This window comes from Simochromis diagramma, unplaced genomic scaffold, assembly GCF_900408965.1.
Source record: "Simochromis diagramma unplaced genomic scaffold, fSimDia1.1 OVJJ01000646.1, whole genome shotgun sequence".
NCBI classification, from domain to species: Eukaryota; Metazoa; Chordata; class Actinopteri; order Cichliformes; family Cichlidae; genus Simochromis; species Simochromis diagramma.
The window spans coordinates 6,061,114-6,085,584 of NW_024387279.1; the positions used below are offsets into that span (position 1 = coordinate 6,061,114).

The following is a 24,471-nucleotide window of genomic DNA, read 5'->3' on the forward strand; positions in this document are numbered from 1 at the left end:
CTTTAGTTTATCCTTGTCAGGGTTGCATGGGAAGGCTGGAGCCCATCCCAGCTGTCTTAGGGCGAGAGGCAGGGTACACCCCGGACAGGTCACCAGTCTGTTGCAGGGCTACACTTAGAGACAGGCAACCATTCGCACTCACAGGCAATTTAGAGTTACCACTTAACCCATCTCCACTAACTGCATGTCTTTGGAATGTGGGAGGAAGCCGGAGTACCCAGAGAGAAGCCACACAAACACGGGGAGAACATGCAAACACACAGAAAGACCCCGGCCTGATGGGGCAATTGAACTCAGGATGTTCTTGCTGTGAGGCAATAGTGCTAACCACTGTGCTGCCGTGAAATAAATGTAATTAATAAAACATAAAATGAAGAAGAGGTGTTGCCATTTCAGTGGCGTAAGAGATAGAACGAGAAAACACAAAGCCAATGAGTTACCTGTAATGTTTTATTCATTTTTCAATCTACAATGAGCTTAAAACATGATCAAAAGGCTATGACAAAAAAGGTAAAACAGGAATAAAATGTTGACTTTACAGCTACTTACATCAACTTTTCTATAAGAGTGGAACAGAGTGGAGTAAAATGAACTGAATTCACATTAAATGTTACAATACTCAATTACACAATTAAAAACCTTCCTAAAATTGTAACAGTTTGGTGATGTTTTTTTTCCTTTTTGGCAAAAGTTGATATCCCTCACACACACACACACACACGCTCTCCATTTTCTGACTTTATACATTATCATAGCATCTTCAAGTAACAGATATGGGAGGTTTTTTGGAACAATTGTTTAAATTAAGTTAAAAATCAGATGTAGACAGGGCTATGCAGCGAGAGAGTCCGAGGATGCTAGCAACAAAAGGATAAAAATGATTGGTTCACATTTACAATGAAAAAAAAAAAAAAAGTCCCTGATAGAAGCTGTAAAACAAAATATTCACATTCTGCTTGTTTAAGTAAATATTGACATGGTTGCAGTATTTTCCCCTTTGCCTGCCCAGACATCCCCTTCCATGCTCAACAATTCAACATAGTCCAGTTTAAAATATTCACCCAAACAGACAGCTTCTACGGTTGAGCCCTAACACACACACGCACACACGCAAACACTCACATTTTCATTTCCTCAAAAGGCGCGTGGGTGTAGTTAAGGAATTCATTCAATTTTTTTACTTTGTCTATCAAAATATAGAATTCATTAATAATACATGGGATGGCTAAAATACAAAGTGAGTGAACAAAGAAAATAAAATGATACAAAGCATTGTTTTTGCTTGATACAGTAGCTAAAAGGACCACAGAGTTCAAAGTTCAGGCATTGTCAGGTTTTTGTCCCAGAGTGTGGACAATCACAGAAGGTAAAAGGGTCTTTAAATTACAAGTACTAAGCCTTGAATCCTAGTCGTGGGTAAAGTTCAGTCTTGTTGCCCGATCTCAGATCAGATGTTTAGACTATCCACAACTCCCCCCTAACCCTTCATAATGGCCTCACATCATTTCATCTTGTCGCCCTTTTTGTTTTTTCGCTCAAAAGTTCTGAAATTCCTTGTCAGGTCTGGCCACGGAGCAAAATTCAGTAAAGCTAAAAAACAAGTATCCAATTTTTTTTTTTTTTTGAAAAAAAAAAAAAAAAAAAAAAAAAAAAGTATCATAGTTAAAACCACAAACTGGGATTTAAAATTCATAGTCATCTTCTGCCATGTCAATGGCCCAGGCAAACTTCTCACGCTGGGTTTTGTTGTAGATCTTTTCCACGGGAATGCCCCACTTCTTACACCTACACCACAATGTCATAAGATAAAGGACAAGTTTTATTGCAGCAGTGCTTTTCATACTACATGTTACTACAAAAAGTAACATGACACCTCTTAAATTGGAGTTGGTGCCTTGTCAGTGACCTTTGACCACCAAAATTAATTTGTTCATTTAGTACATTTACTTTGTGACCATAAGGTAGAAAATTTAATAATCTCTTACCAAGCCACAGAAATGCGAGGATCCAGATAGTTGAGTTTGGAAGTACCGAGTGCAATCTGTTTATTCTCTTCTCGATCAGTTGCCTGCACTTCCAGCTTCATCAGTTGCTCTTCTATCCTCTGTACCGCTTTCTTCTTGCTCTCCACTGCCCTACAGAGAAAGCAGACAATGCAACACAAGCATGTAAACAAGATTCACAACAAGAGGGGAGAGGGGGGTGAAAAAAAAAAAAAAAAAAAAAAAAAAAAAAAAAAAAAAAAAAAGCACTTTATTAAAACCTCTGACTACTTACTTTTTGGATTTTTCATCTTTTCGTACTTTGGCGTCTGCCTTGGCGCTCTTCAGTTCTCTCTTGGCATCAGCAAGCTGGTCCCTTTTAGCGTCAATCTAAGGATTACAGTAATCATTTCAGATGAGATTGATCAATTTTATTATTGATCAACTGTGGACCTTTTTATATTATGAGAGATTACATTTGTACTGTCTAGACACTTCTATGCTCAGATTGTTTTTAACTTGAGACTATAGTTTAGTGTACCCCTACAGGGTGGCCAAAAATCAGAAGAACCATGATTCACATGGTGTAGCTCCGTCAGCTGGCTAGTGGCTATAAATCCCAAGGAAGCAAATGCCTAATGTCTAGTGAAAAACTGTACTATAACCCTAAGTTGTACTGTGAATACTACAATATCATTTAGGGCCCCCCCCCCTAAATTAGCGGGGATGACACCTAAAGTGCCTGAGTCAGGGAGTTTGAGTGCTCTGCATGGCACAACAGGAGAGCACTGCTTGATGGACACATCTCCAAGCATGGGTAAATTCTGTCATGCATAAAAATAAAAGAACGCAGCTGTAGGGATTTTTAAAAGTCAATTTAGATGATGGACAAAGTTAATTTTTTTGTCTCAAGTTGGAAAGAGGGGAGACAAAACTCATGGAACAATGTTCTGCAGTGCATGTTGGTCGGGCGGTCTTTAATTATTGTTTACAAAAATGCTTCAACCTTGTCTGCAAAGCCATTTAGTAAGTCATCTAATCCAAATGTGCCCACATGCTTGCCTTTTTGTTTAGGAGATAAACTACATAATTGCTTTAGTATGCGTGCACAAGGCCCTCACTACCCAGTTCCACCTTTTTGGTTCTGTAATCGTGTTAACATATTTCCTCAATACTCTGCATTTGAATGACTTCAGAGTTTTGATTTCTATGTAAAGTGGTGTGCCCCCCCCCAGTGAAACTCCTCTTATGTTAGCAGCATTGTTGGTTGAGTTTAGAGTGAAAAGTCAAAAAACAAATATAAAAACTAAACTAAACAGAGCAATCTCCACACCAGGACTGGCAAAAGGAAACAAAATAAATTAAAATAATAATAAAAAGTAATAATAATAATAATAAAAAAAATTTTTTTTTTTTTTAAAAAAAGGACCATTTTCAGTTCACTGGAGTATGCAAAAAGTTTTTACCTTTGACTGCAAGTTCTGCATAGACTTCTCAAATGTCTTCGGTGGAGCCCTCTGATGGTTACACAGAATGGCCACTGCCCTGTTGGCCCTGTTGTAGGACAGGATTTTGGCCGGAATGTTCTCCTCCGCTAAGATTAAGAACAAAAAAAATAAAGTTATCACCACCCTGTTAGCTATACAACAGCAGACAAACCTACATAAAAAGCTTGCCAATAACAACAAAACCAGAACACAGTTTGCTGTGTCTCCTTGTTATTTCTACACAATTTACGTGGAAACACACCAGTCGTGAGCTCCTTCAGCTGCTGCTGCAGGGTGATAGAGGCGTTGTATGTACGGAAAACTTTGGCTGTCAAACCATCCATCAGCTCCTGAAGGTGCTTGTTCAGGATTGATGTCTGAGGAAGACATGCAATTAAGAAACCAAGTTTTAAAAAGGCAGATGGCGGTGCTATGAAAGTCATTTCAAATAAGGATTTATGTTGTGAATTCTCAAGTCATAAATTAAAGGGGATTTGTTTTCTTTAACTGGGTATATTTTACTTACATTCAGCCGATCAAATAGGTCATCATCAGGCTCTTTGTTCTCCATAAACAACTGTAGATTCTTAAATACCTGGAAAAGGCAAATCACACATAAATAAAGAAGCAGAGTTTACATGAAAGTATTGCATTTCAGTAAGAATGGTGCTCACCCTCTTCTCCACAGGGACTCTGTTGTAGTAGCGGATCGAGTCTTTACCCAGGAAATCAAACTCGACTACGTACTCTTGACCCTCGCTCTCTGGATAGAGTTTGATGTGTTCAACTCTCAGCGAGCAGCAGCCCACAGTGTCTGCAGTCTCTCCTTCTTCCTTCTCATTACCCGCTCTCAGAGCCAGCTAGTGTACACCAGACAAAGACGGTACCTTAAATGAGGTAGTGTTCAAGAACGCACCAACCCTCACATGCAATGTGAAGTCATTACACCATAAAACCTTCAAAATGCACCCACTCGATAATGCAAATAGCAGTAACAGGACCTCACCTTATCAATGAAATAGAGAGCCACAGCCCTCTGTCTGATCCTCATCTCCTTGGACTTCCAGTCTTCGCGGTACTGGGCTCTGATGCGGTCCACACATTTCTTCAGTCGACGTGCCGTTTCATACTTCTGCCAATCCTTCTCTCCCTGCAGGCAAAAAGATGAGACAGGAGTAACAAATTAGGCAAAGGTCTACATAAACAAGCATGCCCAATTTGATTTATGTGACAGCCAATTAAATTACGTTTTTCCACAGGACAGGAGTATGTTGTGTCACTTTAAATAAATAAATAAATAAATAAATACTGCTCTCGAAAGGTCTCAATTTTTACATTCCAGTGGAGCAAGCAACACAAAAGAGTCAGGAAAGTTTTAAGGAGACCATACAGCATCATTTCAACTTTGACTGGAGACAAAAAAAGTCGTAGTGCATGTGCCAGCTATGGTGCCTACCTTGATTCGAGAGCTCGGGTTCAGCATAATGTACTTGATGGAGCCTTGAATGTTTTCTGTCCACGACACCAGCCAAGTCACCTTATTGTCATGACGAACTTCTTTCCATTTGGTGCCAGGAGGAGGCTCAGGAACCTTGGAATCCCTATTATGGAACAGTGAATATTTAGTTATCACATTCTGCATTAAAAGCTGGTAATCAGCACGAGGAGAAAATAAAACTACTTTACACACTTGCTGCAGTTGATGATAATGTCTTGGGGCCTGATTCGGCGTTTGAGCATCCCCATTTTAGGATGGTCTCCACGACCACGAAACAGGCCTGGGGGCTCAATGCGGAAGTTAGCAATACGTTCCTTGTGGTTGTCCATGATGCAAAAGCCATATTGCTGCAAGATGCGTTCATTCTCTTCCTTTATTTTCTACAAAAGGCATAAAAAAAATAAAATTTAAAATTTTTTTTAAAAAAAGCTTCATTTTGCAGAGGTCCTTTAGGTACTCACTGTTCACTGGAACCATTTAAGTGCCAATTTTAATCAAATCACAGCAGCCTAACATTATGAATTTCTTCCTGACTAACTGATCAAGTTTCACAAGATGTGTGATATCAGTGGGGAAATACAGAATTAAAGCCAAGGAGAACTGAAACACACTTTTGTTATTAGGTACATGACATCCAGCATGGCAGAAAACTCTAGAGCCCTCTACAGGAGTCAATGAATGTTGGGGTTTAAGGTTAATATGCTGTGTGCCCCACTACACGTAGGCAGCAGCTTACTTGTTTTTCCTCCTTAGACATGGCTTTCCTTGCTTCAGATTGTGCCTTGAAGTAGTCGCTCATTTCAGTGAAGTCACACTTTTTCAGGTCTGTGAGCTTAGCCCTTTCTTCTGAAGTCATTTCCTGTGTCCAGAAAATTTTGGAAAAAACTAAAGTAAATCAAAGAACAGATTTTTTGATATATTTTTTTATTTTATTAACAGGAGCAGAGATTTTAGGCTTACCTTCCTCCAATCTTTAAAGAAATTTTTACGGAAGATATCCTTGGTGGTATATTCATGATCCAGCATTTTGGCAAAGAAGGTCGCTACCTCCTCCGCTTCTGGGCTGAGCTTCATATGTTTACCTGAAATGTAAAAGTCAGACATTTATAATCACCTCAGAGTCCTTCACTAGCGTACAAGATGAACTGTGCAAAGCCTTACCATCATAGTAAAATTTGACATTGCTAGGAAGAGGTTCATACGCTGGTGCAAACACTGGCCCTTTGTGTTCAAGGAACTTCCATTTGACACCATCTGTGTATCTCTCCTCTTCCCACCTAGAATCAAGCAAATAAATCATTTTTACATAATGACAGTGAAAATAACAAAAACAAAAAACCAGCAACAATACATCCAGCTGTCCTGTCACCACACTGATAAGCATGTATGATTGGTACAGCTGGCTAACCCAATTAACTCACCATTTCCACTTCTCCTCAGGCTCTTTCTTTGCTTTCTTTTTTCCATCGGTTACTTCTTTTTTGTGTTTTGTTTTTTTGGACTTAATGTCCTGGGAAAAGGAAGTGAAAGTATTCTAGTTCTTTCTGACAACGTAGGGATTAACATTTAACACAAAAGATATGGCAGCAAAACAATTCTGCCCTCTACTAAAGTCTTACTTACCTCGTCTTGTTTCCTTTTCTTGGCCTTCTTGTCATTTTCAGTTTTTATTTTTTTAGGTTTGAATTCAGCGCTGAAACAAAAACACTCTTTGTTATCAGGCCTCAGCGATACAACTTTACTTGCATGGATGACTACAGATGCTCTAACCTAGTGAAACAGACTACAGTCTATGAACAGAGAACTTACTCGTTATCATCATCATCTCGTTCTCTTTTTAGAGACCTCTCGTGTTTTGGAGAGTGGTAAAAATCATCCTCAGGCTCAGACTTCATATACGGTGGGCTGCCAAAGAAAACGCATTAAAAACAGAAGTTAGATAGCTTCATATGAATGTTGCATCCTGACAGCACTTAAGAGCAAAGTATAGTGCTGACATACCTGGCAAAGCCATTCTCCTTTTCCTTTTTTATTTTCTCATCAAAGGACTTCATCTGAAATGTTTACACAATGGCAGTAAGACAGAAGAGCCTGAAGTGCAAATGACAACTGTGCCCACATACACGCAAAATTATAAACTCATACTTCCATTATAAAACCTCTCTACAGGGTTCAAAACTAATCTGACAGCACCAAATCTAAGTAGATAAACACTGATATCAAGAGCAGTTTGACAGTACAATACATTATTATTTTAAGTAGACAACCCCATTAAGACTGTGCAATATGAAATATACCATAATGACGTTATGTCAGTTATACTGCAAACCAGTCCCTGCCACAGACACAAACCTCTTCTACAAACCTATGCAAGAATCCCGTGAAAGAATATGGAAAGAGTTTACGAATGAGAAGCAAAAAGAATTTAAGTGCTCAAGCTAGAGCAAAGTCTAATGTTAGAACAGGCTTTCGCATTGGATGCCATAGAAAGACTCATGAAGATAACAGCATCCATTACAACATATCTATAGGGTTTTGTGACTTTAAAGCACTCTATTTAAGGTACACGACGCCCCGCTGAAAACACTTCACCTAAGTTGAACTGCCTCATTTATATTACGAGTGTCGAGCCAAAGTAGTGGAGGAAATCCACAACGTAGCATACTACACTGCAACAGCAGATGTATGGACGACTTGAACAACGTATCCCTGCACGAGCTCAATGGTGCACTTCAGAGACTGGACACTCAGCATCCAGCAGTAAGGATAGCTGGAAAAATCAGGAAAGCTCTGGGGAAACCTTGGGACTGTGTGGGGTCATCTAGCATTTATCATTATGGATGTCGCCACACAAGTCCAATATGTTTTTAGTTTTTGAATTTAAATATTAAAGAGCAACAGCACTCTTTCCATATAGTGATTGTGATTTTGTTAGTGGGATAAGAAATGACTAACAGAAAATGAAATTCTGGTCATATCACACAGCTCTCCCTCTCCCATTTATCACATCTTTTAAAAAAAAAAAAAAAAAACAAAACAACTAAAAAACAAAAACTATTTTAATCCATAATACCAGTGCATGATTTAGACAACATAATTGCCTAATGTAGCATCACTAAAATTAATTTGTAAATGTTACAATCATGCAGTTCCTTGGCAAGTCACCTTCTCTTCTTTCCTCTTCTCCTTGTGCTTTTCCTTATACTTGTCTGTGCTGCCATCTTTGTGCTTCATCTTTTCCTTCTCCTTATCTCGGTGCTTTTTATCAGAGGAATCCTTGTGATCACTATAGTGTTAGAAATTCACAACTTAATTTAACCTCATTCAGTTTCCACTATTTAAAGCAATCAAGCATGTCTAGCGAAGCACAAACACACACTATACCTGTTTCCATATTTTGATTTCTCCCGCTCCTTATCCTTCTTGTGGTCCTTATGTTTGTGTTCCTTCTCTTTATATTTGTCTTTATGCTTGTGAGAGTCTGAAAATAAAACTGTATTAAATTTCAAAATAAACAAGACAATGATACAATGACGCACTGAATTAAAAACAACCGTCTGCTCACACTGAGGACTAATATGCAAACATGTGAAAGTGTGTTTTAATGCATAAGTAGCAAAAACAGAGTCCTCTCAAGCAGCCAAGATTGATAATGTCCAGAAAACTAGTTTTAAATGACAACTTTAACAGTCCACCTGTGTCTATTCTCTTAGTAGAAACAAATTACACAGTACAAAAAGGTCTGTCCCAAATGAATGTCATGCAGGCTGCAAATAGGTAAGGTATTACGCAGCAGCACAGCACCTCCTACTGCCACTATAAGCCGCATGCTTTGGACAATATGAAGCAACTAGCATGTTAAAACATGCAAGAGAACCAAATAGCCTTTTGAGTTTCTTTAATGTGCAAGCCAAGACTGGAACGTAATCCTAAAAGAGAGAGAGAGTTCTCAAAATTAAAGAGCTAACACCCCAACATTGTCATTAACAAATGCCAAATTAAATCTGGTTCTTTTAGAGAAACTGTCCTTAGGTCTAAGACAAAAGGAGATCTGAGAGCTTCTAGCCCATCTAACCAATGTGAATGTCTACATTTCCTAGAGTACAAGACAAATGGCACACATGTACCAATCATGAGAAGTTTAATCAGTGACCAAGCCCGTCTCAGAACAGATTCAGATCTTGCTCATTTAGTTCCTTTTAATTCGGATGTCTTTGTTCAGCCATTAATCCAGAGATGAGTTTTATTCTACTCCGATTTATGCCAGACTGCTTAGTGAAATTAAAAGTACTGTTACTAATAAACTACAAAGTTGAGCCAATTTAGCCAAGCCTGAAAGTAAAGACCGTGTTAGCTAAGGGTCTGCAAGTACCACAGACAAATGTTGCCCTGGTGCAGAGTAATCAGAAGTGGAGTTGTGTCATAGCTAGGGGTGGGCCATGTCATATCACTCACAATAATACAGCTGGGGGGAGGGGCTCAGAGAGGAAGAAAAAAAAATGTGTCAATTTCATGGCATAACCATGTCACCCGATTACACTTAAGTGGGTCAAGAAGCACAAACTTATTAAAGTTGTGAAGGTGAATGCAGCATTACTGCTGAAGGTTTAGTTCCCAAAAAGAGCAGCTACTTCATTGGTGTGGAATATTTTGGATACAAATGAACAGATACAGAACAGACCACGATAACATGCAAGGAGCGCAAGAAGTCAGTAATATAGAAATACGGGAAATAGCTAACTTATTTCACCAACTCAAGCATCAGCACCCGAGTCTGTACCAGGAGTGTTTGAAAGCCCAAGAGGAAAGCTCTGCAGCTAATGCTACAAAACTAAAACAAAGTAAGCTAGTTCATCATGAAATCGCCGAGTCTCGCCAGTTGTACTCCATATGACAAGAAAGAAAAGCAAACGCAGGAACGATGTCACCATTTGTTTGGCGAAAGACATGATGCCAATCCAAACGCTGGAAAAGGGAAGACTTCATGCGGCTTATGAAGAAGCTAGACTTGTGATACACACTCCGAAAAGGACATTTTTCCAAGACTGCACTCCCAAACATTTAAAGACTTTATTTTTTGTAAACTGCACTGTAGATTTTATTTTGTTATACCATTTGCTTTAAACAGACCTTTTCCACTCAAAGAACAGAGGGAGAATTTACTGAAAGTTAATAATTAAAGTTATTGTACTAAAAGTTAACTGTTTAATATTTTAAGCTTATACAATATTTCAAGGCAATTTGTTATGTTTATGCTGCCAAATGAATAACAATTTTTTTCTGTACTTTGTCATACTGTCAAAACACAGTGACATATCACGATATTATGTTTGGGCTATATCCCCCCATCCCTAAACACAGCAGTATAAATGCCACTTGTAAAGAAATCAACCTTAATAATTTTATATCTTATGAACTTAAAACAGTGCATAGAATGTAATAGAAATATAGCACTTTATTGTCATTGTACATGTACAACAAAATTGTGGGAATCCTTTTACCAGCCACAATTGAACAAAAACTAATTAACTTACAACATTTTTTTTTTTAAAGTGTTTTTTCCCCCCCAGTTATCAGTACATTATGGTTAATATTCTGATTTCACACACGTGATTGTAGCATTTAAAAAACAAAAAAAGTCCTAAGCTCACTTTAAACTTTGAGACGTTAAGTCCATGTAATATTCAATACTCAAAGTTGCACTGTGATGGGTAATGAAGAGCTTCTAACTTGATTTTGAAACGTGAGTCGACCTAAAATGATCCACTCTTTACCATAATGTGGGAAAGTAAAGTCCCAGTAGCGACAAAAATAAGCGCTTTTAATATCGCGCATTTAAAAAAAAATTAAAAAAAATAACTACAGTCGCTGGCCTCCACTTGGTTATCTTAATGAAGCACTATGACTTTCCATTTTCCTCCACACAGCCATCTGCACTTCACAGCCTGGGTTCAGCTTGCAACAGTCAGGCCGCTACACCGAAAAAGAAAATGGCGCAGAGACTAAGTCCTCAACCCCCAAACCCTCACTTTCAGGGGAGAAATATGCTGTTAAAAGCTCGCCAACAAAAGATACTAAAACGATAAACTAATAAAACACCTCCAGCTGCGTGGTAATATTGATTCAAATCGTTAAAATAATGTACGGAAAAGCTTTTACAAGGCCTCCCTTTTGAACAATAGACGCTTGTGAGTGAGACAGAGGACTTAGTCTCTGGACGCCATTTCTGTCCTCTACAGAGAACTAACGTAATGTTAGATGTGATCAGTTAAGACAGGACATACTTTGAGAAGAATCCTCCTTTACCTTTGTTAGTTTAATGTGATAAACTTACCATTGACCCGGGAGCCACAGTCAATCTGCAAAAAAAGGAAGGATGAATGTTAAAATTCGCAGTAGATAAGCTAACTAGCTAGCTAACTAACTTTGAACTTACTGGATGGCAGAGCGAGTTTTTTCGCTACTAGCTAGCTCGGTTAGCTTCCTATGCTGAATGGTAATGGCTTAGCGGCCGAAGCCGCTGCGGCTAACACTGGTTACAGCTAACGTTATACATAAATATATAATTCCGGATGTAAACTGTAAATAATACATTTGACATATTCAAAGTAGAAACGTCACGAGACTGTCAAGACGCAGTAAACAATAAAATGAGTTAGCTTACAAACATAGCCACTTAACGTGCGCTAGCAGTCACTGCTAGCCGAGTACCCGTCAAACCAAATAGAGTAGCCGGAGACGGTACCGGGTAACCACCGGTGATGACATTTATAAAATACTTTTAACATTACCTGGTCCTCGTTGTGGGAATGGTCCCCACTCATTTCTAAAACGCTGTTTGACTGTTAAATCAAAAAAATGAAAAACGTGTAGGTTCCCACACACCGGCGAGGAGATGCAGGCAGAATGAAGAAAAGACACGATTGTGTAAGCGATATCTAAGTCCCAATTGTACGCTAATGCGCATGCGTTTCAATTTAAATGGTACAGATCATCATAGCTCCTCCTTCTAAAAAAAAAAACAAAAAAAAAAACAAAAAAAAAACGTGTTGCTTTCCAGGCCCACTGGAAGAGCGAGGTTCACATGTTCCTCGCGTACAAGCCAGTTCAAGCTCAGGACTGCATCTCGTCTGTGTTCACTTGACCCCCCCAGGTGAATGAGAACAAAACGAAGCAGCAACTCTATTAAATCACGTGTAATAATAACACACTTTAAGTTACATCTTAGTATGTCAAATACCACAACTGACCACATTACAAATGTGCAAATGAGATAAGATTTTTATTATGTGAGAATTATTATGTGGGTTCAGTGATTTTAATGATTTTAAGTGTGTTCTACATGAGCATTTCATACATTTCATACATGCGTATGAAATGTAACAGAGAAGCCTGCCCTGCCCTTCACAACCTTGACAGCCAGCAGGCCTATTGCATAACAACTTAAAGGCAAAGGAGTTGATGTTTCAGGCAGTCGAAATAATAGCTCAGAATATTGAGCACACACACACACACACACACACATATATATACATACATAGACACACACACATATATATATATGTATATATACATATATATATATATATATATATATATATATATATATATATATATATATATATATATATATATATTAGGGGTGCAACGATATTCGTATCGATATTGAACCGTTCGATACAGTGCTTTCGGTTCGGTACGCATATGTATCGAACAATACAATTTAAATTTAAAAAAAAAATTAATTTTTTATTTTTTTTATTTATTTATTTTTTTTGTATGTGTCCCGTTTGGATCTATAGCCATCAGAATTGTTGTCTTGAGGCCAAGAAAGATGCCAAGAGGATTTATTTTACCAAGTGGATCATCATATTGGTCCATTTGATTGACCTTTATTATAATTATGAATTTATTTTATTTTCAGTTGCAAACGGGACAGACATGACTGTGGGATAGGACAGGGGGAAAGAATGAAAGAAAGAGAGGGAGAGAAAGAAAGAAAACCAAAGGGGATAAAAAAAGAACAATACAAAATTTGTAATTTATTTTATCAACTTTCCTTCTGACGATGCTGTCTGTGTTGAGCGCTCAGTGAATCTGCATTTGACTACTCCGCCTAGGCTCGACAGTGCAGCCTAGGCGGAGTAGTCGAACACAGATTCACTGAGCGCTCAACACAGACAGCATCGTCAGAAGGAAAAGCGCAGGGCAAGCTAGCGAGACAGAAGTTAAGCTCTACTTGCAACATTCAGATCTGGCGTTTGGAATTATTTTGGTTTTCATGTGACGTATGACCCTGAAGGTAAGCGAGTCATGGACTAAAGTAAAACAGTATGTTGGATGTGCCATGCAATGCTCAATTACATGGGTGGGAGCTAGTGTGTTAGCGCAGTTAGCTCGTTAACGTGTTGGCCGTCTAGCCCCATGCACGGGGCGATCGGTGGTAGCTCGTTAACGGAGATTTGCCGTGTTGTGGCGTTAAGGTTATTTCAACGAGATTAACCTGAAAGCACTAGTGGGAACACAACGAATATGACTGCACATTTACGCCGACATCATCCTAGTGCAAAGACAAAAACAACAAGCACGCATGCTACAAACTTTAGCCGAGTCATTTAGACAGCTGTTAGCACAGGATTCTCCTTATGGAGACCTGATATGTTTAATATGCTGCTGAGAATATAGCCCAGAAGAAGCGGATAGTATAGCTTTTATTTTGGAAAGAGACATTTCTCTGTAATAAACTCTCTTTTCCAAAGATGAGTGATTCCTCAATCAGATACAGGGCTCGCAATATCGCTAGCCCGACGTCCCGGGGCTAGCGATTTTTTCAGTCGGGCTACCAAAATCTATCTCTGCCCTGCCTGTCGGGCTATTGTAGGAAGGAAAAATATATGTCAATGCTTTTGCATTCTTTCAGAAATGTAGCTGGGTAATTATGTCATTGGGTGAGCCACTGTCAATATGTGACATATTGAAATCGTGTTTGAATTTGCGCTTGTTTTTTTGCTTTCACTTTGCAATCCGCGAACTGTGTATAGAGAGCGACAGTACTGATCTGTGAGTGATGATAATTTGTGCACCAATTCCTCTGACATCGTCTTATTAATTGTTAGCTTACTATGCAAACATGACAAGTGAAATCTCCCGCAGCTTAAACATGTGAGAGGTTGATCGCGCAGAGAATCGCTGAGCTTATGTGAGTGTGTGTGTAAAAGCAGCAGGATATATATTTTAGTTCTGCTGAGCCAAATAAGACAGGTCAGGGTGAAGAAGTGACAGCCAAAGAAAAAGCTTACCACAAAACGGAGAAGTTATGACAAATCAGACTATAAGGCAAAAAGAAAGTGCAGCTTTATGGTTTCATGGACAAAATAATTTCTGTGGCTGCAATATGACGAGCTAAATAACCAGGGCTGCACATAAGTGGTCCACAGGTGCGTATTCGCTGTCAAATAAAAAACACGCACAAGGGTTAGGGTTTAAAATTAAAAACTGTATTTTTGAGTAAATATTATTTATAATTTTATAAATGACAATTAAAAAAGACATGACACAATTTGGTATCGAACAAATATCGCACCGTGACACCAAAGTATCGAACGCGAACGCACCGGGAATTGTGGTGTATCGTTGCACCCCTAGATATATATAGATATATATAAGATATAGCTGATAACATATACACCCACACAGTATATATAGACTAAGTATAGATATATATATCATACATATAGTATACACATTGTGTATATAGATATATATATATTACAACACACAGGAAGTGGGTTATTAGATAACTCAAAATGATACATGTCTGTAATATATATAGATCTATATATGATGATATATAATCGAATATTATTATACTAATATAATAGTAGTGGTATATCATCATGATATCTTATATATATACACTATTTTATATTTCTATATCTTATACACGTCCTATATATATATATATATATATATATATAATATATATATATCTATATATATACATATACACATGTATATGTATATATATATATTAGGGGTGCAACGATACACAAAATTCACGGTTCGGTTCGGTTCGATACTTTGGTGTCACGGTCGATATTTTTTCGATACAAAAAAAATGTTCATGCCTTTTTAATTTGTCATTTATTAAAATTATAAATATATATTTAACTCAAAAGTACAGTTTTTAAATTTAACCCTAACCCTTGTGCGTGTTTTTTATTTTGACAGCGAATGCGCACCTGCGGACCACTTATGTGCAGCCCTGGTTATTTAGCTCATCATATTGCAGCCACAGAAATTCTTTTGTCCCTGAAACCATAAAGCTGCACTTTCTTTTTGCCTTATAGTCTGATTTGTCATAACTTCTCCGTTTTGTGGTAAGCTTTTCTTTGGCTGTCACTTCTTCACCCTGACCTGTCTTATTTGGCTCAGCAGAACTGAAATGCTTTTACACGCTCACTCACATATGCTCAGCGATTCTCTGCGCAATCAACCTCTCACATGTTTAAGCTTGCTGCGGGAGATTTCACTTGTCATGCTTGCATAGTAAGCTAACGATTAATAAGACGATGTCAGAGGAATTGGTGCACAAATTATCATCACTCACAGATCAGTGCTGTCGCTCTCTATACACAGTTCGCTCGATTGCAAAGTGAAAGCAAAAAAACAAGCGCAAATTCAAACGCAATTGCAATATGTCACATATTGACAGTGGCTCACCGATGCCAATGACATAATTACCCAGCTACATTTCTGAAAGAATGCAAAAGCATTGACATATATTTTTCCTTCCTACGGGCAGGGCAGCGATAGATTTTGGTTAGCCCGACTGAAAAAAAATCGCTAGCCCCGGGACGTCGGGCTAGCGATATTGCGAGCCCTGTATCTGATTGAGGAATCACTCATCTTTGGAAAAGAGAGTTTATTACAGAGAAATGTCTCTTTCCAAAATAAAAGCTATACTATCCGCTTCTTCTGGGCTATATTCTCAGCAGCATATTAAACAAATATAAGGAGAATCATGTGCTAACAGCTGTCTAAATGACTCGGCTAAAGTTAGTAGCATGCTTGCTTGTTTTTGTCTGCTTCCACTTGTCTTTGCACTAGGATGATATCGGCGTAAATGTGCAGTCATATTCGTTGTGTTCCCACTAGTGCTGTCAGCGTTAATCTCGTTGAAATGACCTTAACGCAACAACACGGTAAATCTCCGTTAACGAGCTACCGCCGATCGCCCCGTGCATGGGGCTAGACGGCAAACACGTTAACGAGCTAACTGCGCTAACACACTAGTTCACACCAATGTAATTGAGCATTGCATGGCACATCCAACATACTGTTTTACTTTAGTCCATGACTCGCTTACCTTCAGGGTCATACGTCACATGAAAACCAAAATAATTCCAAACGCCAGATCTGAATGTTGCAAGTAGAGCTTAACTTCTGTCTCGCTAGCTTGCCCTGCGCTCTTCCTTCTGACTATGCTGTCTGTGTTGAGCGCTCAGTGGATCTGCGCTCGACAGTGCAGCCTAGGCGGTAGTTGAACACAGATTCACGAGCGCTCAACACAGACAGCTCGTCAGAAGGAAATTGATAAATAATTACAACTGTGTCTTGTTCGATACCTATGCGACCGAACCAAAGTACTGTACGAACGGTTCAATATCGTAGCCGATATCGTTGCACCCCGCTATATCTGATCGATGTAGAGGATATGATATATTAGTAGATGTATATAAGATGATATAGATATAGATATATAGGATAGGGAGATGGGATATATATATGGAGTATAGCGAGATCGTATATGATATGGGTAGATACGAGACATTAGGACGCTCTATAGAGAGAGACAGAGAGAGATGAGATAGAGTAGATCATATATATAGCTAGACATAGTATCATTATGAGAATACTATAGATATATACATCGATATATCTCTTATATTGTATATTTACATATTATATTAGGGGAATATATATCTATATATTATGTTATATATATATATATATATGTGCATCTAGATATTATCTAGATATATAGAATACTATATAGATACATATAGCTTATATATTCATATATCTATATATGTCTATTTATATAGTATACTATCTCTGTATATGTATATGTATATAGTAAGATATGTATATGATATGTAATATGTATATGTCTATGTCTATGATATATATGTATATGTATATGTATATATAGTGTTGTATATCTATATATATGTATATATATGTCTATATATGATTATATATATGTATATGTAATATTCTATGTGTATATGTCATATATCTATGTGATATCGTATATTTGTATGTGTATATATATGTGTATATATATGTGTATATATATGTGTATATATTCTTTATATCTATGGTATATATGTATAATATGTGTATATAATATATGTGTATATATATATACTTATGTGGATAGTATCTTATATATATATTATCTATGTTATATATACTAGTATGTAGTTATATCTCTATATATACTCGTTATGGATATATATTATATTATGTATATGTTATATAACTACATACATATATCTTACATACATATCTATACATACATATATATATCTCTTATGTAATATATATTTATATCTTATATACTTTGTATATGTAATCTATGTATTCTATATATTGATATATATCATATGTATATTATTATATATATATATATTATATTATCTAGTAATAGATAGCTAGATAGAAATTACTATCTATCTACTATCTATCTATCTTACTATCAGATTATCTATCTATTCTATCACTTATCTATCAGCTATCTATCTCATCTAGATTATATCTATCTATCTTCTATCTAGATATATCTATCTATCTATCTATCGATCTTCATAGATATATCTATCTATCTATCTCCGCATATCTATATCTATCTAGTATCAATATATATCCTATCTATCTAGATATCTAGATATATCTATCTATCTAGATATCTAGATATATCTATCTATCTAGATATCTAGATATCTATCTATCTATCTAGATATCTAGATATCTATCTATCTATCTATCTATCTATCTATCTATCTAGATATCTCTATCTATCTATTCTATCTATATATATATATATATATATATATATATATATATATATATATATACACACACACACACATACATACATGGTATAAACACATGGTGAACATCATTTTTTTAAGTTACGTCAAGGGAACTTGAAAAAGAAGAATTTCATTGCTCAATGTAACCATTTGTGTTTTGCAGTGTATATGACAATAAACTTTTTGAATCCTGAATAATAGTTTTTCTGATCTGAATACACATGCTAACATCTAAAACACAAGTACATTAAAAGTTATTTTAATTGTTCAAGGCATTTACTGTCACATGTATATTACTGTTTGTGCCTGTAATCTGTCTTTTGAAAGTTTCTGGTCAGACTTGAGCAGCAGGAAAGCCTCAAAGCAACTTTGTTTTTGTCCACAAGATGGTATTACAGCACCTAACGAGATGAACCTGTCCTGTCAAAATCTCAAAGCATTCATTTCTTTCTAGTCAAAGGTGTTGCTCACACTTCTTACTTCCATAACAGTTTCAATTATTGAAAATAATCCTGTAGTCCTGTAGTTGATTACAGTCCAGTTGCTGATTTCCAAGTGCAAGCCTTTTAGTTTTATTGATGAAACCTTTACAATCAGTAATGTATAAAAAAGTGCACACAGTGTAGTTATTTACAGTAAATACAACCATACATATGTTTTCCATGCACTGCCATCAACAAGCCATAAACATAGGGAGAAATAAAGAAACAGAAAACAAAGGCTACAGTAAGGTGCAGGTTGCTGTTTTTTTTTCCCCTTTCTGACAGAATGACAGTGCAGCATTAAAGTTGTGGAACCCACATAACAACAAAATAATGTTAATTTACCAAATAAAAAGCACAAAACAAGAATACAGTCATAACATTTGAGTGCTTAAGTTTCCTTGAAAAACATAGTATAAATAATCAGAATGTAACAACAAGAAGACCTTCGAAAGTTTAAAAAAAGGCAAGTATAAGGTGTTTAGAGTGCCATTTTCCCTGCTCATCCTTTCACATATCAGCAACAGCTTTGAAAAACACCATTAATGTCAGATTTGTTTCTCTCTAGGATGTTGAAAGCATACATTTTAGTTCCTGCTGTTTGTACAATGATAAAGTGCACAAAAGCTGATTAAGCAGAGATATAAGGGTATAGAAGGCACTGTTATGGGAACACCGTGTCCCTCTTCACACGCATTTAAGGCTCCTAACTGTTTGGCTTTCAAAGCACGTGGTTGAGCTCTGGTATAAAAACATGTAGGAGTCACACAGCAGCCTGCGCACTAGCTCAGGAGCCTGGGATGGGTTGGCCTGAGACAGCTCCTCCTCTGGCTGACTCAGGAAATCACCCAGCTCCGGACAAGCGCGAACCTCTGGAATGTTGTAGCCACTTTGATCGTCACCTATGAGGAAGAGCAGCCTCAAGATTAGACATCAGCCCAGTAGGTGATAAAGGGCAGTCAAAGACGTCAGAACTGTTCTGTCTAGCAACACTTATGCAACACTGTCAAATCTGCGCTATCAGAAAATAAAGCGGCCATGCTTAATCGACTCACAGAAAGAAAAGGAACAAAAAAATCAACTCAGTGTTTGCACGAACATCAGAAAAAACTCGGAATAAACACAAACAAAAATCTTTCTCACCACATCTGTCTGCCATGCTGTCAAAGAAGATCCAGGAGTGAGCGTCAGAGCCGTATTTGACAAAGGACACGTAGTGGCTGGTTTGAATGCAGAGTACAGCAAACAGCTCCATTGTGTGCCTGGGAACAGGAGTATCGGTGGGAACTTCTACTGGTACTGCTAGAGCACTGGGAGAGTGGCCTTGTCGTGAGGGATGGTTGTGTATCTTAAAAAAAAATTGACATAGAGAGCTTCATACAAAAGGTTTGGTTCATGAATTTGCACCTGACATCTAAAGCAGCCACTAGTTTTACCTGTGCATTACAGGTGGTACAGTACTGTTTGATTCTCCCTGGCTGCAGTTTGCGATCTGGCAGACACTGAAGACACTCGTACTCTGCCAAACGCCCACAGACAAAGCACTCCCTCGGAGCTGTTGGACAAAGCAGATGATCCTGAGCATTATTAAGGATTCCTTTAATGCAATTTTTAAGAAAGTGCTGCTTATTACTGCTCCTCACAGTTGTATAGGAGATCTGTGATGTCCAGCTTCAAGGAGGGAATAATGTGAGAAAACATCTTGTATTTGTTTCCAAACCTCGGCATCTGAACTATTAGACAGAACGGCATCTGAAGGACATAAGAAAAGTATTAATGACTGTACAGAGGAAAACTTGTTAAACACACTCTCGCTTCTAGTAAGAGAAGGACTCACCGTTTCAAATTTAAGGTCACCTGACAGGCAGGATGTGTCCATCAGCTGTTGGACCGTGGGTATCTGTCCCATCTGCTCCTTCTCCAGAAAGATCTGGAAGGTGTAGGCACCCTGGGACGTTTCTCGTTTCGATCTGCGGGGGAACACATATTCAGTAACTCAACTATACTCAGTCAAATAGAGTAAGATATTCAGTCCTGGGCAGCTCAAGTTCATACCTGAGTTTGAGCAGAGGCTCCGTGCAAAGCACCTTTTGAAAGAGGACTGTGATGAACTCCTCTGGATCTACAATGACGAGAGGCAGTTTAAAAAAGAACAGATAAATAAATCTGAAAAAAAAGCCCTCAGATTTTTTTTATTATATTATAATGTATTTCAAGATACGGGCAGGTACCTTTTTCCTCTGTCCGAAAAGTGTCACAGCCAAGATGAGTCCGAAAATTCATCACACTCTCTGCAGGGACGAAGCCTTGTCTGAAATAAATAGATTAGCTATGAGAAAGCAATTGCATGAATTCACTTTGTAAGAACACATTAACCATACAGACACATGTGAATGTACCATGTCATCAAGGCAGAAAACAGCAGCACTCGTTTATCAGCTGATACTATGTAAAAAGCCACTACGTCCTGGTTGTGCAAACAACATGATAATAAAAGAAATGAGATAAACAGTGTTGAAGGCAGCGTCTATACCTGCGTAAACGGTTCACTATTGCTCTCAGGGTGCAGGTTATGGGTTGGTCTGTGTCAGCAGGCTTCTTGCAGATACCATCCAGGGTCACAGATGAGCTGAACAAACTGAGGAAGGAGAACCACGCGTTATTGTCAGCTGTGCACTTATCTGAATACAGTGTATCGTGCTCACGTGGTTGTACATGATCTCCTCTAGATACGATTAGCTTAGATAAAGCTAAGCAAATCGGAGTTTGTTGCAGGGGAATGATGGTGAGCGTGTTCTACCTGAAGAGTGTGGCATCAAGGTAACAGGAGTTAATGTGTCCCTGAATCCCTTTCATTTTTCCCACTAACAAAAATGGCGCCTCGGATTCAGGGATAGGTGGCACATCTTCGTCCGTGTCTTCATATGGAGGAACTAAAGAGGCGAGAAAAGCAGATGTTACGATGAAATGACACTTTAACACAGTCTTCGTGACTTTACTGGCAGCTTTAGATGGGAATGATTAATGATTAATTGGCTTATTTAAAGCAGAAAGCTCACAGGACTGTCAGACATGACAAGCAGTGTGTCACTGTGTGCACTGTCTCAAGTCTAACGTAATATCTTGTCACCAAACCCTGCCAAAGAGAGAAAGGTGTGGGAATATTTGGAGGAGAATCACCTGGAAAAGGTTCTATACTATTTCACTGTGTGTTACACCATTTACAAGCCGTGTGAAACACAGGTATAAATTACAGATAAACAATACATTTTTAAAAAGCTGCCCAAAAGTTTTAAGTATGAATTTTACCTAATCCTCACGCCCTGATCAAGAGTTCTTTTTGGAAAACCTCGCATTTTGCGTTTTTGTCTTGTAAGACTAAAGGATTTTGAGCAATCATTTGTACAATAAAAACTATAATATAATAGAAACATAAGGAACCAAAACACTTTGAACAGAACTGCCAGGAAAAAAGGAAAATCTGTTCCAATAATGTACATTTGTGTATAATATCGAGTTTTTATTTCTTGTGTATGCATGTTTTAGACTGGGTAAGGTGTCGAACCTGGAGTGGTGTCAGTGGATTTGAGGATCTCTTTTCCTGTAGAGGCACTTAGAAACCTGCCATCGGGGCTGCACTTTGTGATGGGAACAAACAAAGCTCTTTTCTCCTTGCAAGTGAAAAACCGCTGACCACCATACATCCCATCAGAGCAGCCCTTAACGTCGTAGTCCTGGAATAGTGATTTATAACATTAATACGACAGATCACCAAAGCACACTGAAAGCAACTGCACAAATTTCTAGTCACGCACCAGTTCAATGCCAGCCCATTCACCAGTCTTTCCTCCAGGGACACCCAACCACCGGATGACCCCGTACACTGTGATCCCTGAGTTGGAAACCACCTCCACCATGGATCCCACCTCCAAAGGCACTGAGCTCAGACTCTGGTTCTGAATCAAACTCTGCTCGGTGTGATTCTCTGTCGCCGGCTGTGCACAAGATCCGATGTTTGCAATGCAGCTGTTGCGTGTCACCGCCTTTCTGTTTAAACCTGCAGACATATCACGATATGTAGAGGTGAGGATGAGATGCCTAGAAAGTCATATGACATTTTCCTTTTTTTTTTTAGGCTTGTCACATGCTGCTTCATCAGATTGTCATCCAGCTAACAAAGATTTATATTTGAAGTATGTAGATAGTTTCAAGTGCACAGTCTACCAAAGGAAAAAGAAAGCCAGATCATGTGGCAGTTCTACTGTTCTGCATTCCAGAACAACAGAACCAGTTTTTCCAGTTGTGTAGTGGGACCACTTTCTTTGCATTGTTAGGGTTGTGGTTGGGGAAGCAGTTTTCAAGAATTTAGTTTGCTGTTTAGTAAGAAGGAGGTGCACCATGTTTGTAGTTGTGGTAGTGTTGTTATCAAAACAAAAGGACTTTGATAAAGCCCAAGAGCCATCATATGGCTTTGAAACCGACTTGTTAACTTTGTGTGTGAGGCTAATAATCCATTTACCCCCACAAATGGCATCTTTCCACTGCAGTCCGAGGGGGACAGAGTAAGATGGGACCACCTGGATGATGTCTGCAGCACTGAAAAGGGACAGAGGAGGTTTCTTGGATGACAAAGTATGATCGGTGTCCTGTGTAGGAAACAAGGAAAAACAGTTACTGAAACGCAAACAGGAACTCTGACGTTATTCTTATATACAGAACAGAAACAGTTTGATGCATCTGTACATTTGCAGTGACATTATCTGGCTGCAGTCATGACTGATCACTCAGAGCGATATAGTCATCCTTATCTCGGTGCATTTTAAAGCATTAAGGTTGCACTTGAGAGCACGTGCCGTTATCTGGATGATCGTGCACTCCATAATTTTCACAACTTGAATCATCAAATCAAAATGTAAAAATATATTATAAAATGAACTCACCACAAATTCCACTTCAAAGGCAAGCATGTACAGGTCGTCTTTATTGTCTTTCCGTCCGATTTGCATCAAGTTCTTCACCAAACCGGGAAGGTGTCCGTTCTTGTGCTTCACCACCACCAGGTCGTCCTGAGACAGCTCACAGATGGCAGAGAACAGTTGCGGGTTACAGAGCAGCTCCAGGCGTCTACTTGCGCTGGAAATGAAGAGCAGGAGCTGTGCCTGGTGGCGGGTCAGCGGGTACATGTCCTCTATCTTCACCAGGCCCCCGTTCTTGGGGGTCCCTGGGTTGCTGTTCCCGCCGTACAGGAGCCCCACGAACTCTCCACGCTTCGTCTCCGACTCTATGCGCCCGATACATCCTCGGCAGAAGCCTTTCCTCGACTTCCCGCGAGTGACGATGAAAAACTTCTCGTTTAAAACAGTTCTGGGCTCCATTGAAACCATTTATTCCCACCACTACAGTCTGTCAGACCGGTTGAAAGCTGATACTGTGCTTATATAAGCAGGTAACCTGCAGAAATGCGATAGAAGTGCTGTAACAATGTAGCCCAATAGATATAATCGAGGATACTTCGCTAGAACCACAAGTTAGACGCATTTTCAAATAAAGCACATTGCCTGATTATTTGCAGGCTGTGTCATGGATAAAACCCTGACTTATAAGGTGAAATATTACAGACGTGATTCCCTTTAAGCTCCTGTGAAAGTTAACCTAGGTTCACAGCAGGATATAATATAGGCGGTTTATTATTTAAAACAATAATAATTTCAAAAACTGACTTACTGCGATCATGAATTAAGAACAATAAGCCTTGTTCGTATCCGGTTAATCCACTGCTGGAGCATGAATTAATCGCGCTTTTTTATTACTATTCTTTTTTTCTTTTTCTTTTTTTTTTTTTAAAGCAAGTGACTCCAGCAGAGGTGAATCACTTCCTCTTGGCTTCTGCTGTGGAGTGGGAGGGTTGAACTACAGGCATTT

The 24,471-nt window shown here is 38.4% G+C and overlaps 2 protein-coding genes across 3 annotated transcripts; both read right to left on the reverse strand.

Annotated features, from left to right (window-relative positions):
- Positions 1-436: 436 nt before the first annotated feature.
- top1l (DNA topoisomerase I, like) lies at positions 437-11,920 on the reverse strand. 2 transcript variants are annotated; one of them, XM_040002937.1, is made up of 21 exons: positions 11,759-11,920; positions 11,302-11,326; positions 8,352-8,448; positions 8,133-8,253; positions 6,969-7,021; positions 6,777-6,872; positions 6,591-6,660; positions 6,389-6,477; positions 6,129-6,244; positions 5,928-6,049; positions 5,704-5,826; positions 5,160-5,347; positions 4,926-5,070; positions 4,476-4,619; positions 4,144-4,329; positions 3,996-4,064; positions 3,732-3,846; positions 3,449-3,576; positions 2,278-2,372; positions 1,986-2,135; positions 437-1,785 (listed from the first exon to the last, which is right to left on the reverse strand). In XM_040002937.1, exons 1-21 carry the CDS (start codon positions 11,789-11,791, stop codon positions 1,683-1,685), a joined length of 2,268 nt encoding a protein of 755 aa, XP_039858871.1. In that variant the 5' UTR covers positions 11,792-11,920; the 3' UTR covers positions 437-1,682. The 2 variants fall into 2 exon arrangements, with proteins under 2 accessions (XP_039858871.1, XP_039858869.1); XM_040002935.1 differs by having other exon boundaries at positions 8,352-8,460.
- Positions 11,921-18,310: 6,390 nt separating this feature from the next.
- cyldb (cylindromatosis (turban tumor syndrome), b) lies at positions 18,311-24,433 on the reverse strand. The gene is made up of 14 exons (XM_040002938.1): positions 24,274-24,433; positions 23,490-24,000; positions 23,069-23,195; positions 22,365-22,606; positions 22,115-22,283; positions 21,350-21,482; positions 21,083-21,187; positions 20,781-20,860; positions 20,605-20,671; positions 20,387-20,519; positions 20,193-20,301; positions 19,986-20,104; positions 19,693-19,897; positions 18,311-19,451 (listed from the first exon to the last, which is right to left on the reverse strand). Exons 2-14 carry the CDS (start codon positions 23,931-23,933, stop codon positions 19,237-19,239), a joined length of 2,148 nt encoding a protein of 715 aa, XP_039858872.1. The 5' UTR covers positions 23,934-24,000; positions 24,274-24,433; the 3' UTR covers positions 18,311-19,236.
- Between the last annotated feature and the right edge of the window lie 38 nt (positions 24,434-24,471).